General features: G+C 41.7%; 1 protein-coding gene across 7 annotated transcripts in view; it reads left to right on the top strand.

Annotated features, from left to right (window-relative positions):
- LOC111152475 (amyloid beta precursor protein) overlaps positions 1 to 15,260 on the top strand; it is a 277,755-nt gene that overhangs the window by 72,152 nt on the left and 190,343 nt on the right. For all 7 annotated transcript variants that reach the window (XM_022510996.1, XM_022510986.1, XM_022510978.1 and 4 more), the window contains exon 3: positions 12,457 to 12,586. In XM_022510996.1, coding sequence (XP_022366704.1) covers positions 12,457 to 12,586 — 130 coding nt within the window. The remainder of the gene's footprint in view (positions 1 to 12,456; positions 12,587 to 15,260) is intronic.

Genomic DNA, 15,260 nt, shown 5'->3' with positions numbered 1-15,260 from the left:
GCAAGCACATAAGCAGGCAGAGTGGCAGGCAGAAGTAGAGCTCTCTCTACCTCTGGCTCCTGGCTGAACAACGAGCCCGATGCAGGCCTCTATCCTAGACCCCGGGATCATGACCTGAGCCGAAGGCAGCGGCTCAACCTACTTAGCCACCTAGTCATCCCTGTCATGGTGCAAATACTTAAAAAAAATGCAAAAACCAGTACTGTTAGTTACCATTTACAGTGCTACTCATTTACTGATTATTTTCCTCCCAGCAGTGATGAATAATTTTTTTCTTTATGTTCTCAGTCCCTCTTGTGACCAAAACACAGATGTTGTAGAGACAGCTGGCTGAGTCAGAGCGGCAGCTGTTAGCAGGACAAAACGAAACTGGCTGAACTCATGACCGTAACCTCATTTTGACCTTTTGCTAACCAATTTAACTCACTTGTTAAATTTGTTTTTCTAAAAGATTGCCTGTATAGCTGCACATTGTATCTGTGGATACTTAACTTAATATGATGTGTCAAATATTATTATTTTGATGGTGAATTATCTAGTCCATGTCCTTCATAGTCTCTAATTCCTGTCAATTTGTGTTCCCTGTTTTTGGTGTTCTGTTATTAATACTGTCATGTTTGCCTCCTGATTTGATTGGGAAGATAGTTGGAAACTTAGGGTTTAAACTGAGTATTTGTTTAATCTGCATTTAACCCCGAATCTTGGTACCCATGAATGCCCTGTTTTCCCTAATCATTATAGTTACTCTTCTGCCTAGTTATCATTCAAATACTTGCATTTCCTTACTTTTTGATGTGGTGGTTTTTTATTAACACAGTCAGTCCCATTTGAGGGTTTTCCTTCATTTCTTCATCAGATAGGTATTGAGGACTGCTACGGACTGAATGTGCCTCCCCCAGCTTCGTGTGTTGAAGCCCTAATGTCCAACACAATGGTTTTTGGAGGTGGGGCCTTTGGGAGTTAATGAGAGTGAAATGAGGTCATGAGGGTGGGGACCCACGATGGCACCAGTGCCCCGTAGAAGACGAGACACCAGAGAGTGGTACCAGCTACCGGGCATGTGCACAATGCCTGCCTGCGTCTTGTAGCCCTCCTTGCAGTGTGCTGGCCAGCAGCGCCATGTGGAGAATTGCCCAGTCAAACCACAGAATAGCGAGACATTCTCAAATATGGTGTGGTAGCCATCTAACCTCCAGGATGTCTTCCAGTGGAACTTGCCTTCCTCTGGCCTTCACACTGTGTGTGGTCTCCCACCCTGTGCAGGGCTGGCCTGTGTAACCCATGGGATGTTACAGAAATGGTAGTGAGGTGAACTCAGGAAAGCGTGGCTTCAAGCTTGCATGTATTTACTATAGCAAAGCCAGCTGCTGTGTTGTAAGGACACTTAAACAGCACCATGACTTGGATGTGAGGGGTATCTGGTTGTATATGTGGGATGGGGTCCTTCTACTCTGCCATCTGCCCAGCACCCCCTCCAGCGGCACTTTGGAGATGGGCACGCGATGGGGAGCAAACGCCCCCTCCCTGTAGCCAGCACTAGCTTGTCCGGCATGAGAAGGAACCATTGGGAAGTACAGCCTGTAGCCAGGTGAAGCCTTCTTGTAACCGCAGCCAGCATCTTGACTGGGCCCATAGGCGTCAGTGTCATTCCCAGATCCCAGACCATAGAAACTGTGTGAGACAACACAGTTTATTGTTTATGATCTGAATGCTTATCATTTGAGGCTATTAAGTTCTGGGCTGGTTTGTGTGCCGTAATCGATGACCATAACAGATACTCGCTCAATTATTATTTTCCTCTGTGGTCCTGTGGTAGAACACAGTTCCTTTCCCCTGTTAGATACGAGACACAGAAAGTACCGCCATGACGGAAACAACTTGAAAATAACTGTTTGAATTATTCATCATTTAACAGCCTAAAGTGGCCACTTGCCTTAATGAACTGTTACGTTACCCAAACCGTTACATTGTTCTAAGGAACAAGGAGTCTTATAAATAGAACAGAAATAGAATAATATTCCCTTTGAAATATGTAGTAAAGGCTAGAAACAAAAATGACAATTTTTAGATTTTATTTTCCCTTTTCTTTTGAATGAAATGAGATATAAGAAAAAAAAAACACATTGTTTTATTTAAACCAAAGGCATTGGGATAGGAGAATAAAAAATTGGAAGGGTAATAAGAATCTTGTTCATTCCCAGATTTAATTCAGGCAAATTTAGCAAGTATTTATTGAATGCTGTTTAGAGTAGGATTTTGTGTCATGTGTTTCTGAGTGGCGGGACACCATTCTTGGCTCATAAGTAGCTTATAAATATATGATTGGATAAGTTGAGAATTCAGAGAATTGGAAAGTAGAAGGTCTTGATTATAAATCTGGGGATTTCAGGTCTAATTCTGGAAATAAGAGCTGTGGATTGTTTCTTAGCATGAGTGTTTTGTGGTCAGGGCACTTTCAGAAAAATTAGCCTGTCTCCAAGGGTAGGTTGGATTAGGAAGGGGGGTGGATTCTGATCTCAAGATGTCTGCAAAGGATCATGCTGCTCGTCCGCCTTGTATGCAAGATGATCTGATAAAAGAGCCCTTGGGGTCAGGTGCCGTAAAGAGGGGACATGGGCTTCACTAGACAGATGGACCTTTCGAGTCCAGCCTTTGCTCTCTTTCCACATGAGCAATCCAGGAAGGCTGCCTCATCAATCTTAGACCGTGTCCTTGCTGCATGATAGGAACACACAGGTGTGTGCTGTTGAAGTTAAATACTGTGAGTCAAACAGGAAATTGTGAAGTCCCAGCACTATTCCCCCCACCCTTTTTAAGATTTTATTTATTTATTTGACAGAGAGAGAGATCACAAGGAGGCAGAGAGGCAGGCGGGGGATTGGGGTGGGGGAAAGCAGGCTCCCTGCTGAGCAGAGAGCCCGATGTGGGGCTCGATCCTAGGATCATGACCTGAGCCAAAGGCAGAGGCTTAACCCACTGAGCTACCCAGGTACCCCCTTTCCCCCCTTTTTAAGGAGAGAAAGGAAAACACAGTCTCTGCCACACTCTGAATCCTTACCTTCCCAGCACCTTTGGAAGGATAGGGCCCAGAGCAGGTGTTGACTCTGCTAACTCCCCCGGGGAGCAGGTCTCTGGAGGAAGTTTGGAACAGGTGAAGCCTGCCAGAGAGGCAGAGATTCTCAGCTGGAAAGTTGGCTTTGCTTGTAATCTTCAGTTAGATTATGGGCATCCTCTCTTTTTCTGAAGTGTTTACCACAGCTAACAGTATGTGTGTTCCCTGTTTTGTTTTGTTTTGTTTTGTTTTTTTTCATTTTCTTTCTCTAAATTAACAGTTGTTTTGTCTACAAACTAACAGGATTGCTGAACCAAACATACCAGTGTCTGAACAAAACAAAATCAGCCTGTTTGTTACGTTGAACAAGCCCATTTCCTTTTCCTGCCTTCCTACTATAACCAATCATGGGAGACCCAGATCAAGAATTACCTCTCAACCTTGGTTGCACAAAACTGTGGCATTAAAACTTAAGTTACAAAAACAAAAACAAACATTATATGTGATTCTTTTAATCTAACCAATTTTGAGGGCATACTGTATACACAGTGAAACAGTAGAAGCCGGGGTACATTCTTGGCCATTACTATTATTTTGTTGTGTGTTCATCCACCTTTGTAGACTTAAAATTGACCTACACATTACAGGCATATATGCATTGTGTTCCAGTATTTGAAAGATCCAGAAATTCCTGTTAGGTGAAATAATTTGCAAATAGAGCTGTCCGGCTGCCTATATATGAGAACAGATATATCGTAGGCATTAATGGTCTGTGTACTTGTAAGGATTGCTTGCACAAACCATAGGATTTAGAGCTAATTAAAAGAGGTTGCAACCAAGTTTGGATTTTTTTTTATACATTTATCATTTAATCAAGTTAATGTTTAATTTAACATTTGTCTTTCTTATCATCTAGCTCCTTCTTAAGTGGATACTCAATTATTACATATTTGCAGGAACACTAGGTGCTTTTCTACTATAATACTGTAATACTTTTTACTTCAGGTGCATAGTCATACTGTGGACTTTATATTTCACATGTAATTAATTTATTTTCTGAAAGTTTTTTTCCGGTAATTTGTTTTTTCTCTTTTCTTTTTTGAGGTAGAGTTGACTAGTAAAACTGTACACTTTGGATATTTTTAAAAATCGCCATAAACTGACCGAGAAGGACAATCTAGGTTCTGTGTGTACCTATCTGATGATGTTTTCATATTCGTGTCCTGTTCTGTTTATTTTAGTGATTGTCCCCATCTCACACACCACCCCCCCATTTGTTTCTACATTTGGCAGTTCTAGAGTAAGTGTGCCTTATCCGTTGAAGGAAGTTCTCTGACAGTATAGTCCAACTCTGAACAGGAGTGCGTATAGCACATCTATGAATATGCAGTGTTGGAAACAGATTGGACCAAATTATTGGGAAATAGGCCGATTCCCTGCAACTTTTTATGTCCCTTGCTTTTGCATGAGGTCATCACTGTGAACACCTAGCCCGGCTCTCACTTCCCACATTGCAGCCCAGTTTCATCAGGTGCTTGTTGCCCTTCGGCACCCCACGACGTCGTAAGCAGAGACCGTTGTTTTTGGTTTCCATTTCCCTTTCTCACTCAGATTCCTTACTCCGTTCCCAGAATCCCTCACATTATTAATGAAATTTATGCTGAAAACAGTTTGATACGATTTTTTTTTCATATTACAGAAAATTTTAAAGGAGAAAGTAAGTTAAGTCCTTTTCATCCAGGAACAGAAATCGTATTGTCTGGGGCATACCTTTGTTTTGGTTGAGACGCTGAAGTGAAAACATACTTAAAACTTGTAGTTAATGCCCCTTGCGTGCTCAGCAATAGCACTGACCGTGGTTTGTTCCTGCTCCATCAGTTTGCTCTTCTGTGCAATGGGGCGATTGCTGCCTGATGGAGCATTGCGTGCCTTGCTACACAGAAAACATTTGTGATGATTCCGGCACTTGGGAAACCCTCCATTATTTTATTTTTCTTATTCTCCTCTTGGATTGTGTTCTTTGAAAAGGAAATTGGTAGTAGAGGTTTCAGATGAAAATATCTCACGATGACCTCTGTACCACTTTGCCGTGGAGTTTGTTTCTTATTTTTTTTTTATATTTTATTTATTTATTTGACAGACAGAGATCACAAGTAGTTAGAGAGAGAGAGAGGAGAGAGAGAGGAGGAAGCAGGCTCCCTGCTGAGCAGAGAGCCCGATGCGGGACTCGATCCCAGGACCCTGAGATCATGACCTGAGCCGGAGGCAGAGGCTTTAACCCACTGAGCCGCGCGCTGCTATGGAGTTTCTGATTCTTTGTTCATCCATGCTAACTGCAGTCAGGAATGGCAGTTGGATCTTTGTGTTTGAATTTGTTCTGTCACTCTAAATTTAGAAATTTGACTCAGTTTCCACTGGACTGGTTTGTTGTTGCTGTTGTTGTTACTTTTAATTCTTTTTAATTCAAAAATTTAAGCACACATAAAAGTAAAAGGATACTGTAATGAATGCTCAAAGTACCTATCACTCAACTTCAGTAATTATAAGATCTAATCTTATTCCTAGATAAGTCTGGAGTGCATGTGCTCTCTCTTGCCTCCTTCATGGTCTGCATCATTTTTGGCAAGCCTCTGATTGCAGATGTGCTGCTCGTCCCCTTTGCTGCACTGTAAATTGATTTAAGACAAATCAAAGCTTCATGTTATTTATTTTCATACTTGTATGTTTAAAACATAATTTTATCACTACTACATAATTTCCAGCATTTTTTTCCCAACAAGAAATCTCTTAGAGAATTTGGTCAGAAGTTGATTTCAAAAGTCAGTAGACTAGAAGGAACAGTAAGCAATCTATCCTCAGAATTTGCAGCAAATTTTTTTACCATGACCATTAACTCTGTTTTCAGCCTTTTCCTAACTGCATCTGATTCTGTGGTCTTGAACATCCTAGACCATTTGGAATTTAGTTGTGTATAAAGAGGACTTTTGGTATTAGTTGCTTGTCTCAGGTGACCTGTTTGCAAAAGGGACATGAAGGGATTCCCCCATTTGCTTTAATTATTGGGAGCAGAGGAAAGTTCTGTAGGACTCTAACATCATATATCTTAACTACTTTTATATTTTTTATATTTTATGTATGTAACTACATGTTCTTGGCTTTCTTAAATATCATCAGTGTCTTTTCTTGCTTTGCATATTTAACAACTTAAAAGTTATCTTGTCTGAGATTTATATATTTCCAGTTTGGAGAGAGAGAGAGAGATTGAGAGAGAGACTTTAGATGTTTAAAATTTAGAGTCAAAGTATGCCTATGGTGACCGGGTTTTAAGGTATTCTTCCGTAGTGAGGGGAGACCAACTATGACAGTCTAATGTGGATCAAAGATTCTTTTTTACTCTTCTTTCCTTGCTGTCAATATTTTGAATTGCTTCAACTCTCTCTTTTTTTTTCAAAGTTGATGTACTCATACATTTGCTTTAATGATAAAAGATACTTCTTTAACCAAGAGAATAGGCTGTTTTTCGGGTTCATGGACCCGCTGGATGGGTCTTCTCAGTCAAAGTAAGATCCTGACTTTTAGTTCTTCCTGAGCATCTTCTTTAGCTGTGTATTTATCAACCATAATCTACTGCCTCTTATATGAGGCTATTATTTATATAAGTTGCCACATCATACTTGGGAGAACAATATTGGAGGGTGTTGAGATGCTTATTTTTCTCAAATGCTCATAGTCCAACTATAATATTATACTATTAGATTATTCATTTAAGAGATACATTGATAATCCCTGATGGGGGTTTAATATATCCTGAATTTCCCTATAATTAGGGGACTCTGAGCTTAAGCAGAAATACCATTACGTATTTATCAGGCACTTGCTGTGCTGTCACAGTGCTGCCTGCAGGTAAGTGAACATGAGAATTGCTTTGTCCCTGCCTTCAGGGAGTGTGTGTTCTAAAGGGCAGAAAGGCACAGGGCCGTAATGGAAGGCAGAAGGGGGTAGGCAACAGATAAAAGATAAACTGCTTTGGATTCAGAGATTGAGGGGATCAAAGAGAGGGTACTTGTGAACCAGTATTTGAGTTGGGGCCTTTTTGGGTTTTGTTCAGTTGGAAGGAAACCAAAGTCAACAAAGTTTGGAGGGGCCGTGCCATGACTCACTGGAGTGATAGGTAATCAGCGGTCCCGTCTGCTCCTCTGCCTTGTCTGTTTTGGGCTCTTGTGCCTGCCTTTCTCACCTTAGCTGCTCTCTGTGTGCACATCTTCCTTTTTTATGCTCTAGGCCAGCCGCTGCTTGCACGCACCTCGCTCCCCTCCCCCTGCAGGTTTTGAGATCCCCACCATCTCTGATGATGACTTCTCCTACCAGCCGGGTGTTGTGTCTGCCTGGAGCCTGTGTGTGTTAATTCTTGGAGGAAGAGAATGCGATTTAGTTTGCTTTCCTCGGACTCTAATTAGCTACAGGGACAGAGCTGCAGAGTTAAAACATGGCCACTAATGAGGACATCTTCAGAAGGTGGGGGGGCTGGAGCCCACAGAGCCCACAGAGAGGGGAAGGGAGCTGGCAGCTTCCTGATAGCCTTCAACCAAAGGTAATGAACGTGAAGAACCATAGGAAGGCTCTGGGGTGCCAAATTGTGTTTCCTGCCCTTCCGGAAAGTGCATTTTCCCCTGGGAAAGAGGTATACATGTGTCCTTAACCCAAATGTGAGGCACACTGTGGTAAATACCGGAAAGCATTCCTGAAGTGGAGAGAGGGATTAACATTGCATTACACTGTGAGTGGGGGAGGTTTGTCCATGACACAGGGGACACCCGAATAGGCTTGGGCATCTGGAGCGTGCTGGAAGGGTCTTAAGTAGGAGTGTGTTTGGAGCACGCTGTATTTATACAGCGCTTGCTCTGGGTAGCTGGGATTCGGGAAGATTTGTAGGAACCGAGAACAGTGTACTATTCACGTAACTGACACAGACCTAGATTTGCTTCTGTTTTAAGAATTTACTCAGATGGCTCTAGTGGCCTACATTTTTTTTAATTAATCAAGAAAATAGTTGCTCATATATGGGGTTCACACAGGAAATGTTTCAGAAAAGAAAGAGGCCATATAAAAATTCACTTGCTAATCCTACACTAGCAAATTATTAGTAATGCTTCTTGTGTTAGCAATACAGGCATTACCTGTGTTGGAAAGCGGCACATTGCCGAAGGAGCTCAGCTATCTTTATTTTTTTATGTTACGATTTGAGATGCTACAAAGAAAATGTAAAACATTGAACTGATACTGCTAATGAGTCATGGCAAAAAGTCAGGGACTTCACTAGCCATGAACATCTTGGCGGATCTCATTAATTTTTATTCTTGCCTAAACCTGCAAGCTATGCTATATTTTCAACATAAAACGCTTGTCTCATAACATAAAAATGGTTGTCTCTGGTCACCTACTAGAGATGCTTAATAAAAAACTAGGTGTCTGGGACTTGAATTTTTAGTCAGAAACTTTGATGTGTTTTTTCCATTGTGTCGTTTTGTTTCTGTTTCTGAGTTGGGGCTTGTGTGTGCCTGTGGACTCCCTGGGACTTTCTTTGCACTTCCAAAGAAATTTTGATACTTGTCTTGTTGATGTTCCTCCCTCTTTTAAAATAAACCTCCTGATTTTAGAACAGCAGAATTTTATTATCTTTGGCAGATCCAAACTCAGAACTCCTTGTCTCTGAAAAATAGGTAAATCAGGCTTGGGGTACACTGTGCATGGGATTTCTACAGGTTCAGGGTTTGTGATTTCCTCCTCCACCTGCATAGTAACAGCCGACCCTGTCGGTGTTCTATAGAGAGAGTCAAAGCACAGGGAAGGACACAAGTGCTCTAGGATCTCATGGTAGGAACCAGAAGTAAATTCTGTGTTTGGCTGATACACTTTCTGCAGCTCTGGTGATCTTGGGGAAAGCCTTGTTTTCCCCGATTTTAATTTGTCAGTATGCAATTCTGTCCACTAGAAAATTCCCAGTGGAGTGAGTTACTGCTCTGTTGCCCCAACTTGACTCTCAGAAACTGAAGATGGTGTGCGGTGTGTCCTTCCTTTCCTGCTTCCTGGTTTGTACCCTGCAAATGGTTGTTTCTTTGTTTGTTTATTGTTTGGTTTTGGCTTGCAATTAAAAGGAAAAAAAATGTGACTTGTCCATGCCTGCCACAGGGCTTACAGAAAACTGAAAGCTCTGGAGAACATGCTCAGCAGGGTAGTATTTCTGTGAAGAGGCTGCTAGAACCCCTTAAGAAAAATGCAGCAACTCGCACTTTAAGGCACATCAAGTCGTGTCCCTCAGGGCAAACTCTCCAGTGTCATGGAGTTTATGACTCACGAATGCTGTACTTTTGTGATCTAATAAACAAAGAAAGGTGGCGGGAGAATTATATCCTGTACAAAGAGCCACTTCACCTTTCATTATATGGAAGAAAGCCATGGAGATATTAAATTTTTAGTGGCATTCTCAAGTTGAGCATTATCCGTGACCGAAATGCATGCAGCAAGGTGTTAGGATACTTACAAACAAAATAAAATAAAGGGAGGTAGCTGTTTCCATTTCCAGCTACGTTAACTGGCCATGTTTTTGAAGAGTAGCTTTCTTGGTATCCATCCCAGGGTTCTGATTCAGATATCCTGATTTGTGTGTTCTTACGGCATATACCTCTCCCACTGGATTTATCCCTCACTACACTGTTTATTTTTTAATTAAAAAAAAAAATAGACTTTATGGGGCACCTGGATGTTTCAGTTAAGCATCTGCCTTTGGCTCAGGTCCTGATCCAGCATCCTGGGGTGGAGTCCCACATCCAGCTCTCTGCTCAGCGGGGAGACTCTCCCCTCTGCTGCTCCCCCTGCTTGTACTCTCACTCCCTGTCAAATAAATACATAAAATCTTGATTAAAAAAATAGACATTATTTTTTAGATCAGTTTTAAGTTCATAACAAAACCGAGGAAGTGGCATAGGGATTTCTTACATATCCCCTGTCCCACTGACTCCCCCCTCTGTCCCGCCTCCCCCAGCATCAACACCCCTCACCGCAGCGGTATATTTGTTCCACGTGATGACTTGACACTGACCTCATAATCACCCAGAGTCCATAGTTTCTAGTAGAGATTAGCTCCTGGTGTTGTACAAGCTACAGGTTTGGACAAACGTATAATGGCCACATTCGCTATCATAGTGTCATAGAATAATTTCATGGCACTAAAAATCCTCTGTGCTCCTCCTGTCCGTCCCTCGCTCCCTCGAGCTCCTGGTACCCACTAATCATTTCACTGTCCATGGTTTTGCCTTTCCCAGAATGTCAGAGCTGGAATCGTACAGTATGGATGGGGCCTCTTCACCTTGGCCTCTTTCCCTTGGTCGTGTGCATCTAAGGTTCCTTCGGGTTTCCTCATGGCTTAATGGTTCTTTTTGGCGCTGAATCATCCACTGTCCAGATGGACCAGCTTTTATCTGTTCTCAGTGCTTTATTTATTTATTTTTTTAACTGATATATCTCAGGGCTGGGTGTGGTGAATGAGGCACTCCGGAGTCACATAATATTTTAATGCCGTATTTTAAAAATCAGAATTAATGTCCCCCAACCCACAATGAATAAAATATCAACAGTTTAAGTAAAGACAGGATCGTGGGCAAGGCTTCTGATTGCTACAGACAATCCTAAGTGACATTCTCCCTATCCATAGCCCACACTGTGGATGCTGTTTTCTTACTCAGAAACCTGGTTCTCCTCACAAGCATTGCTTCTCCCTGAAGCCTCCACTGGTAGAAGTTCTTTCCTAACAGTCCTGCTGGCATTGTGCCTCCTTCCTCCTCATCTTCACTTCCCGACCATTCTTCCCCCTCCTCCCCATAACACTGCCGGCCCCAACTGTGAGGTATGGGCTCCTGAGCTAGGGCAGCTTGCTCTTCTGTCTGTTGGGAATCTGGAGACCTCTCTCCACCTCAGCGGCATTCCCCCTCCGTCTTCAAAGGGTGTAGCTCTTGGCTTTCTGTCACCCAAACAATGCCAACCTCCAAGATCCTCCCAAGATGCCAGTTTCCCGGCTCCCTGACTATTCTTTCTGCCAGTGATCTTGATGCCGCCATCGTTCTTCATCAGCCATTCCCTCCCCTGGCTGTAATCTGCTCCTTGAAATTGCCAATGATGTAAGTCCTCCAAAATCTTGCATTTCAACTCTCCGACGCTCCAAGTACCACTTGTAACCCCCCCCACTTTCTTTGGTGCCTTTATGCCGAAATTCTGTAGCCCACACCAGGACTCGTTGATACTACAGCCTTTAACCATGTATCCCACCTTCCTATTCCCACTCAAGATTTTAGATCACTCCAACCATTCCCTTGTTTACAGCCTCACTTCCCTTAGGCTTGTCTCTCTTGATTGTTTTCATTTGGCACAACAGTAATCCTAGTGAAGTGCAAAGTGTAGTTTAGAAGGTCATTTTTATGTTTTTATTTTTTTCTTTCACATCCCTACTCATTATTATTAATAAATTTGGTATTGGACAAATTTATTTTATGTTGATTCAGTTTCACATTTCATTCCAAGCACTTAGTAAGCACTGTGCCCTATGGAGATCCATAATCAAAGCAAAGAGCTGTAGTTAGTTATCAAGGGAAGAGTTTCATGAATGTAGTTCTTTATCTAAATGACACCCATGATAACTGTTTGATGATTTTTTTTAACATTTTATTTATTTATTTATTTATTTGAGAGAAAAAGAACAAGCAGGGGGTGAGCAGCAGAAGCAGAGCAGAGAAGCAGGCTCCCTGCTGAGCAGGGAACCCAATAATGAGGCTCGATCCCAGGACCCTGAGATCATGGCCTGAGCTGAAGGCAGACGCTTAACCGACTGAGCCACCCAGATGCCCCAACAAATGATTCTTATATAAATTACTTTGAATAAAGAGAAGATTTTTTTAAATAGAAAGCTATGTCATATCCTGTATGTAAAATGTTTGCTTAGTTAGTAAAATAGGGGTGGGTTAAATTTAAGTAATGGTAATATTCCCAGGGGTATCTACTATAACCTTTATTTAGGATATTACAGACTATCATCCTCACACCACTTGATTTTGCATTAAGATGACCCTATACTTATAAGAGGGTCCCCTCCCCATTTCTATTTTATCTCCCCCTGGGGAAAAAAATAATAATATTTTAAGGTACAATAAAATCCAAGTCAGATCGCTTAATATTTTGAATGGGGTGATTAGGTTTTTGTCACCTGCATCGTTTTCTTTCCCCGGAATTTCTTAAGCTCTATCGGAGTTAGAGCAGCACGAAAGCTGCGAGAGAGCGGTGTCTAAGAACAACAGCTGTGGTTGAGGAGGGGGTCTGCTGCTGGTAACACTTCCCCTTTTTGTGTGCTCTTCCAGGTCTACCCTGAACTGCAGATCACCAACGTGGTGGAAGCCAACCAACCAGTGACCATCCAGAACTGGTGCAAGAGGGGCCGCAAGCAGTGCAAGACCCACGCCCACATCGTGATCCCCTACCGCTGCTTAGGTGAGCTGGCCGGCCGTGGGGCACACACTGGTTGCTCTGGTCTTTGGGGATGGAGAAGAAGGATGCGCTCATTAGATCAGATAGGGCTTTTCTTTCCTCCACTATGGACTGGACTATGTTTTGGACTCTGAAGGTATCCTGTATTCTGACAGCGCAGGAACAGTATTTTGGGCATCCTGCCTCAGAATGAATTTGCCTAAAATGTTTATTAAAACTATGGAGTCTTAGACTGATTCCTTAGTGACTAAATGGAAGGGTCTGGGGAATCCTCATTTTACCAAATCCCATAGGTGATTCTCATGCACACCAACTCTCTAGACTTGGAGAACTAGGGTCTTGTGTGTTTTCTCACGCAGACTTCATATAGGAGAGAACCTAATGTGGTGCTCCTCCATTCCGCTGATTTCTTCGGAATCTCCTTCTTGAAACAACACAATTACTCCTCTTGCAATAGTTGGATGCAGAGTTGGGGAATTCTTTTCTGCTTACATCAAACTGGAGGAAGCAGTTAGATCACGAAGGTTTAAATGTGTGTTTCTCTTACCAACCTTGAATTTTACTTCCGCTTTTAATTTGAAAAATTGAGCTGTTTAGTGGGATGTCATACTTTTTCCTCTGGAAACACTGTCATGCTCCATATTTAATCTGACTTGGTAAGTAGTCTCGTCCTAGTTGATATTTTTATGTAACCAGGCAGTATGGAAATCAGCATTTGGTCTGCTAGCTTGCACGGTTGTAAATAAGGACGTAGAGATCTATACAGAGGGACTGTGGACAAATACTGACATACATTCCAGTGACTTCTTGTAAAAACTAAAAGGGATCTTTTTTAAAAAGTCCCAACAGCAAACTTAGGATGCATGTTGAAGATTCTGGAGATCTGTATAATACTTGCTTAAATGTGAATGCTGTAATAGCATATGTACTGATTACTGTTCGTGCATGTCCATAATTTAAGACATTAATGGAAAACACTGGCCATTAGAGTGAAGTTTTCATCTAGTTTTACTAATCACAATGGAATGGTTGAGGAGAGTGTGGAAAACCAGATTCTTAAATTCAAGAGTTCCTTGGTTCCTCCTTCTTTCTTATTCTTAAATACTTTACAAGGCCGCTAAGCCATTTCTGTCTAACTGGTTAAAAACTGAAGATTTAATAAGATGAAGGTAAGTATGTTTAAATATAGAAGTCAGCTGTCTCCAGCAACTATGTATTTCAAGCCAATTTAGTTATTAGGCCAAGAGACCATCTAATTCAGTGTACGTTAGGAAGTAGATTATGAACCAGTTAATTAGTTGGGTGAGGTCTTATTAATGATCTGTTTCTTTTGGTTCTCACCCATTCTGTGAAATGTTTCAGATACATTTTGTTTAGGACATAATGCTCACTGGGAACTGGGTAGTAGGTATTTATTTATGTATTTATTTATTTTAAAGATTTTATTTATTTATTTGACACAGAGAGAGATCACAAGTAGGCAGAGCAGAAGGCAGAGAGAGAGGGGAAGCAGGCTCCCTGCTGAGCAGAGAGCCCGATGCGGGGCTCGATCCCAGGACCCTGAGACCATGACCTGAGGTGAAGGCAGAGGCTTCACCCACTGAGCCATCCAGATTCCCTGGTGGTAGATCTTTAGATGAGCTTCATTGCTGGTGACACCTGATAGGTCACTCACAACTACACCTGTTTCAGAAGTGAACATGTGTCATTTTGCTTAAGATCTTCCCGCTTCATAACTATTCAGAAGTGTCAGAATTGACTAAACAATAGAATCCGCATTATGATTACAGTTCACCGCAATGGTGCGGCTTAGTGGTGGCGAATTTCCTTTGACCCCAAGTTTCCTGTGACCCTAAATTGATTGTCGCCTCCTTCCCAGCTATTCTTCTTGCCCTACTCCATGCCCTGCCCCATAGAAGAGTGAATTGAAACTCCAAGGGAAAAAATACTGTCAAAAGGAAGAAAAGATGTATGAAATGTCTTCAGATCTAAATATGAAGTCAAAAGATTTTATGATAATGCAGTGATTAACTGTCAAAATGTTTTATTGTGATAAAGTGTGTTATACACCAAGGAGGGAGTTTCCTTCTAAGTGGTCTCACTTCATAGGCACAAATACTGAGAGTCCGTGAGGGAGGATATCTTGCTGTCTACCTGGCACGGGTGTTTGTGGCAGAATTAGGACCAAAGTCCAGGACCTTTCAATACATAATCCAGTGTTACAGTCACAACAAAAATTGTTTTGGAGCTAATAACCAGCTGATTTACCAAATCAGATCATAAAGGAAAGAAAGGCTGTGAATGGGAGGCAGTCGATAACAGTTTTTTTAAGTCACAACCCACGTTGTATTCATAAAGGTGACAGTTGTGACTCAGTCTCCACGTGATAATGTTTTCCTCTTGATGGTAGTAATAAGCAGCGTTCTTACATATGACTTGCTGCTTGAACAAAGAATTAGTGTTTAGCATTAATATAAGTACCCTTCAAACTTCAAAAGTTTGGTTATATCCAAACTTATCCTTTAGACAAAAGACATGATTTTATAGAAGAGAATTCTCAGAAAAGAGCTACTTAGAAAACAGTACAATTCTCTTAAACATTAAGCATATTAAAACCCAAAACAGAGCTTGAGGAGAGAAAAATGCCTGTTATGCCTAGCATGCACCCTTCTTGACC

Source organism: Enhydra lutris, unplaced genomic scaffold (assembly GCF_002288905.1).
Source record: "Enhydra lutris kenyoni isolate GAN:26980312 unplaced genomic scaffold, ASM228890v2 scaffoldscaffold2, whole genome shotgun sequence".
NCBI lineage: Eukaryota > Metazoa > Chordata > Mammalia > Carnivora > Mustelidae > Enhydra > Enhydra lutris.
This window is presented reverse-complemented; position numbering and strand designations above follow the sequence as displayed.